Source organism: Castanea sativa, chromosome 5 (assembly GCF_040712315.1).
Source record: "Castanea sativa cultivar Marrone di Chiusa Pesio chromosome 5, ASM4071231v1".
Classification (NCBI taxonomy): Eukaryota; Viridiplantae; Streptophyta; class Magnoliopsida; order Fagales; family Fagaceae; genus Castanea; species Castanea sativa.
In genome coordinates this window covers 24,601,478-24,607,550 of record NC_134017.1, presented here as the reverse complement: position 1 = coordinate 24,607,550, position 6,073 = coordinate 24,601,478, and the positions used below count along the sequence as shown (strand labels likewise).

At 32.4% G+C, this 6,073-nt stretch overlaps 1 protein-coding gene across 7 annotated transcripts; it reads right to left on the bottom strand.

Annotated features, from left to right (window-relative positions):
* Window positions 1-296: 296 nt before the first annotated feature.
* LOC142633400 (uncharacterized) lies at window positions 297-5,607 on the bottom strand. 7 transcript variants are annotated; one of them, XM_075807632.1, is made up of 7 exons: window positions 5,502-5,607; window positions 3,760-3,839; window positions 3,565-3,611; window positions 3,360-3,438; window positions 1,669-1,788; window positions 777-832; window positions 297-669 (listed from the first exon to the last, which is right to left on the bottom strand). In XM_075807632.1, the coding sequence occupies exons 2-7, from the start codon at window positions 3,775-3,777 to the stop codon at window positions 642-644; spliced, it is 348 nt and encodes a 115-aa protein (XP_075663747.1). In that variant the 5' UTR covers window positions 3,778-3,839; window positions 5,502-5,607; the 3' UTR covers window positions 297-641. The 7 variants fall into 7 exon arrangements, 4 of the variants coding, with proteins under 4 accessions (XP_075663747.1, XP_075663749.1, XP_075663748.1 ...); XM_075807634.1 differs by lacking the exon at window positions 1,669-1,788; XM_075807633.1 differs by lacking the exon at window positions 1,669-1,788 and having other exon boundaries at window positions 3,360-3,472; window positions 3,565-3,674; window positions 5,502-5,560.
* Window positions 5,608-6,073: the final 466 nt, after the last annotated feature.

The following is a 6,073-nucleotide window of genomic DNA, read 5'->3' as shown; positions in this document are numbered from 1 at the left end:
TCTATACGGTAAAGAAATTGTACGCTTCACTTGGCAAAATTAATTCCCAGTTTCCTAATTCTTGAAAAGGAAAATAAAAAAATATTACAATCAACAACCACAATATCGAAAGGAAAATAAATATATATTACAATCAACAACCATAATGTGTTCGTGTTCATCATTGTTCACTTGAGCTAATGAGCTAATCAGAATAATACACAGACTTTAAATTGGCAGGTCTTAGACTGCTGAGATAATGCTCGAACCTATTTTTTTAAAGGATATGCATGCATTGTATCAATTAAACATAAAAATGATATAATATCATCTTTTATCTCCATTAATCTGTACCTTTATGATGTATACAAAGTCAGATATGTTCAACTTCTACAACCAAATGGGATAATAGGAAAAAAGAAGAAGCTTGTTGCTACATATTAAACTTTCATAACAAAACAACAATATAATAGTATGGTTCGATATCAATGGATTGAAATTATATTTAAGCTCATTGGTGGGCTAGCAAACATAAAGTAAAATAAAGAAAACCAAAGTGAATCTGAATATGAAATGGCAATCCTGTGCTCCATGAAATGCAACCTTCAGCATAGCAGCATAGGCTAGGTAGCAAAGGCCTTGCAACAGCACTAATCTTGGTTTTACAGATTGGCCCGCAATTCTACCAACCTATAAAAACAATTATGATACAAAAATTCACAATCCAAGTCCAATAACAAGGAATATTCATTCAAGAACTTCTTTTGATATTTTTTATGAAAAAATGGGAAACTTACCTTAATAGAGAAATGAAGAGCTCCATTAACATTTTCTGGTACATGCTTATGCAAATCTGCAACAATAGTATAGTACTCAAACTTTAAAATTCGAATTCAGTTATTTATTAATTTAAGATATAGATATGTGGCTAAGTTTGAAATTATTCACTTTCAAAATTTAATTGATCTAATGCACATGGCTGAGTCTAAAATTATTCACTTCTAAAATTTAATTGATCTAATGCCCTCACATAAATTAAAACCCAGCCTACTTGAATTGGTATTAAGTTGTCTGGTTGTGAAAATACTTTGGAAGCTTTATATCAAACAGATGTTGTGTGTCTATGAAAAGTGAAACTATTTTGCTTCTAGCAAAGTTAACTAAACCTGGGTTAGAGGAGAAAGATGAAGAATAAGAACAGAGAATTTATTGGCTACAAAATCAGAGGAAGAAATCACTTTTAAAAAAAATTAATTTAACAAAATCTTAGGTGCAGATTAGACTCTTATAATCTAAATTGAAACCAACAATACTCAAATTAAAAGCAATTCAAACATTAACACTTCACAGATATCCGATGCAATTCAAACTAATATGTATTTAATTGTAGAGAGAGGAAAGAGTTACCAACTTGGAAGAGTAGGCAATGCTTTACATTTGGTTACCAGTAAATAGAATAAATATACAATTGTGTTTACATCTTCAAGCTTTATCCAATGCTTTTCAAAAATCTATTTCTTCCCTTTCTTAGGCTCTCTCTTTTCTCAACTTCTTCAAGCTACTTAATTTTTTACCAAATTAGTATATCAAGTATAACACCAAATTATACCAATTCATCCAAGATTTACAATGTAAAATCAAACTCTCTTAATGTCAATAAATTTCATAATAACCCCACCATTTACTGACATGGTTATAATGCAACACGACAGAGAGAGACAGCCAAGAGAACAAAGCAAAAGCGAGAGAGTAGACGTGTACACAGAGCAAAGGAATGCCAAGCCTGAAAGCTCTAGCAACCCTACAAAACTAATAAAAAATAAAAATAAAAGAAGTCACAGTCACAGGTTCATACCAAACAAAGGCTAGACTTGAGGCATTGCAGTTCATGATGTTACAGTTGGAAGGACAAAGACTACAAACAGAGAGTGAAAGCAAGAACTGGGTCTTTTAAAGGGAAGGGAAAGGTCTGGAAACCATCAAAGATGTAGGTTCTAGGGTTTAGAATGAAGAAAATTGAGAAATAAAATCTCACCTTGGGTTAAATATCCTACCTTTATTTTTTAGAAATGACAAAAACTGAATTCAACTAAATAGTTTTTTTTTTTTTATTATTATTAATCAAAAGTGATAGAATTTTATTGAAAATATTCCAAGTGTACAGGTTCCTTGACTCCTTGGCATGATTAGCCAAAGCATAAATTCATTCAAGTATTGCAAAATGTAGGAATGCGTGATTAAATAATGCATATTTGTATGTTTCAAGAACCAGCAAGGGTACCAAAAAAGTAAAAAATGGTGATGCCAATATCACATTGCACAACTTATTATTACTAGAACTACCAATATAACAAAACAGAACTGTGACACTAAATATGATAATCCGATAATAGCCTAAACAAACTGTTTGTGTACCTAAGAACAACAACAAAAATTCAATAATTATCAAAACAATTAAACAACCAAAAAGGAAAACAATTTCTTTCAAACTGAATAAACAGCCCCTTTGGAAATGCAATAAACGAAGAAGAAGTAACAGAAAATCCTTTTGGAAATTAATTATAAATCAAAACCTTAATTAAAACCAAATCTAACCCATAAGAGAGCAGTAATTAACTGCCACTGACACCAAGAAATGTGCCAAGCGTATAAGACAAACACTAAACTTTATACTCAATGAACAACAGTTTCACCATCTCTATAAAAATAAACTTCTTTTATATGTATAGAAAACAAACGAATCATTAGTCACAAAAATAGACACACACAGAGCATAGTAACTGCAAAGAGACAGACAAAGATAGGCTAAGAGAGAAATCATCAGAGTATCAGACTACCATCCATCGGCAAGGCAGTCTCTTACCAACATCAGGCCGCCTAAACCGCTACCAGTAATTTTAAAAAAAAAAAAAATCTGGTAATAAAAAATAACTATACTTGGGTTAGATTTTTTTTTTTTTTTTTTTTTTTAACTAAGGTCTTTGGGTTAGAATTGATTTTGTTTTAGTAGAAGAGATTGAAACGGTGTCACCTCACAGTAAACTCTTCATCTTCTACATAGAAATCTCCCTAAGGATACTCCCACGCAGAATAGAAGAAGAAGAAAGTTCCACAAACGAAAAGCTATCTTAACTTTTTAAAAATAAAATAAATAAATACGATAAAGAAATTGGTTACATTCTCGCCAAAGGATACAGTTAGGAGACTTAGTTTTGCTTGAATTTGCTAATATATGAAAGAGAGAGCAATGCAGCCAATAATTGAAATTAGCAAACTCTACTACCCATAAATCTATGCTAATTATTCAAAAGAAACACTCCCAAACGTAACCCCAAATCATACATAACAGCCAAAACTACAGAACAAAATTAAAAACGTACCTGTAATGTTTTCAGAGAAGTTCTGGTCTGATTATAAAGTTCACCAGATTCTTCTCTCCCTCTTTGACTATCTCTGCCCCTAATTGACGCTCTCAATGAACAATAATAAGGCTCTTTTGGTTTTTCAAAAAAACCACAAATTTACTCCAAATTAAGAGAACAGGTAATGGGGAAAACCAAAAATAAAAATAAAAACATCACTAACCATTTTTTAAAACGCCAAGAGACGAAGCCCACGTAGAATTTGATCTTCTATAGGGTTTCCCCAGGTTCAACGATGCCAACATCGTTTAAATCCGTAGTTGTTAGCAAACCCTAATCTTAGAGAATTTATAAACAAATTAGAATCTTTACTTTGATGAAATTTGGAACTCCAACTTCAAGTTGTTACTTATCTGACCTTAAATTGCAGAGACATTGAAATTTGAGAGAGACTTGGAGAGAAACGGGGGCTGTGTGAGGATTTGAATAGGATTGGAGCAGTGGCGGCTCTAGGAATTTTTTTCAGGTTGTTCTTAAAAAAAATTTCAGAAATTTTTTTTTTTGGTACGTAGTTTTCTCAACAAATATTTGTCTATAATCCTAGCAAAAAAATAAACAATAAACTATAAGTTTATTTGAAATATTAATAAAATTATTAATTATTGTTGTTTAGTTGTTTTATTAATTTGTTTGTCTTTTATAAACTATAATTTGTTATATTATTGTTTCATTAATTGTAAAATTATTAATTGTTATTTAGCCTAACATAATTTAATTTGTTTATTTTTTATAACATACTGGTTAATTAAATTATTATTTGTTATTTATTAATTTTTTTTTCAATTAATTAAATTATTATTTATTAATTGTACATTACACTAAAAGAATAAGTCATGCATACATTACACATTTCATGTGCTAATGTGCACATTACACTACTCATCAGATAAGCCTACCAATCAAAAAATTTCACATTCATAATTTTACAAATTACAATAACATTAACAATTAATATCCCACCAAACAGTCCAACACCAATACCAACACAGACCAACCAACGGATAAGAATGAAGATAAAGCCAAAATGCCAAATTCAAAAAGTCAAAACATTATTAAAGTTAAACTCCACTCACTCATGCTTCAGCCAATCACTCTTTTTTTTTTTTTTTGAAAGGTGCTTCAGCCACTGAGCCACAGCTCACAGTGTTCAGATAAAGAGGAAAGTTAATAAAGAGAGAGAGAGAGTCATAAGATTATTTATTTCATTTCATATTTGAGAGAGAGAGAGAGAGAGAGAGAGAGAGAGAGTGAGTGAAAGACTTCGAGAGAGTCAGAGAGAAAAAGAGAGAGAAATACCTGGGCCGATCTCCGTCTCCGATGTGCGAGTGCGAACTGCGACGGCGACGATGACTGAGCGACTGCGACTGGAACTGGGCTGATCTTCGTCTCCGATGCAATGAGGCGAGGGGCGACGATGTCCGATGAGGCTGAGCGACTGCGACTGGACTGGAGCTGGACCGATCTCCGTCTCCGATGCGATGAGGGGCGACGATGTCCGATGAGCGATTGCGCTAGAGCTGGGCCGATCTCCGATGCGATGAGGGGCGATTGGACCGATCTAACTTCTAAGGGGAGGCACCGTTGCTTTGTTTTTTCTTTTTAGGTTTGTTTAGCTTTAGAGATTTTCTTCTCTTTTTTTGAAAAAGCTTTAGTGATTTCTGATGTCTGATGTACTGAACTACTGATTTCAGTGATTTGAGGTTGCTGATCTGTATTGGTTTTTTTTTTTTTTTTTAGAAACTATGGGTTTTCTTCCTCTGTAATTTGTTGGGCTTGCCCGTGGGCTTGATGTTGGGCTTGCTAGTTGCCGTCCGTTGTTTTGCTCTGTTAGAAATTTTTTATTTATTTTTTTTCTTTGTTCTGTTACAATTTTTTTTTTTTGGGCTTTTTTTTTTCTTTTTGCTTGAAAATAGAACAAATAAATTTTTTTTTTTAAATTTGAGGGTGTTCTTCATTTTGATTGAGGGCGTTCCTATTTTTTTTTAAGGGTACAAAAATAAAAAAATTTAATTTATTATATATATATATAAAAAAAAAATTCAAGTCAGGGTGTTCCTGGGAACACCCTGAGCATAACGTGGCGCCGCCTGTGGATTGGAGTGATCGGTGTTTGTGTGAGATTTTGAATAAGTTTTGGAGAGACCCGGAGAGAGGCTGTGGTTGTGTAAGATAAGAACAAAAAATAGCGGTTTGGGGGAAGGAGTAATGAAACACTGAAAAGTCAAAATTTATAATCACCCTAAGCCAAAACGCTGGGTCTAATAGTTTTTCTTTCTTTTCTTTTTTTTTTTTTTTTTTTTGACAGAGGGTCTAATAGTTTTTAATATCTCTTCTCTGGTTGTTTCTCAAAAATAAATATATCTCTTTCTTTGGCAGTTTTTTCTTTGTTTGTTTCAATGTATACCTTATGCCAAACATTAGCAGTTAGTGAAACTGAATATGCAAACCCCCGAAAAGATACAATTGTTTAGTGTTTTAAAGAGAATGTGGCAGTAAGTTATGTAGCCAAGTGGCACAATGAGAAATGATCAACAAAAAGTCAAACGTTTCGACTATTAGTTATTACGTAGATATATAGATTTGGGCTAAACTCTTTCATTTTGAGTTTAAAAAAACAAATACAATACTAAAATAGACACTAGAAATTAGAAACATGAGCCCTAAAAATGCAA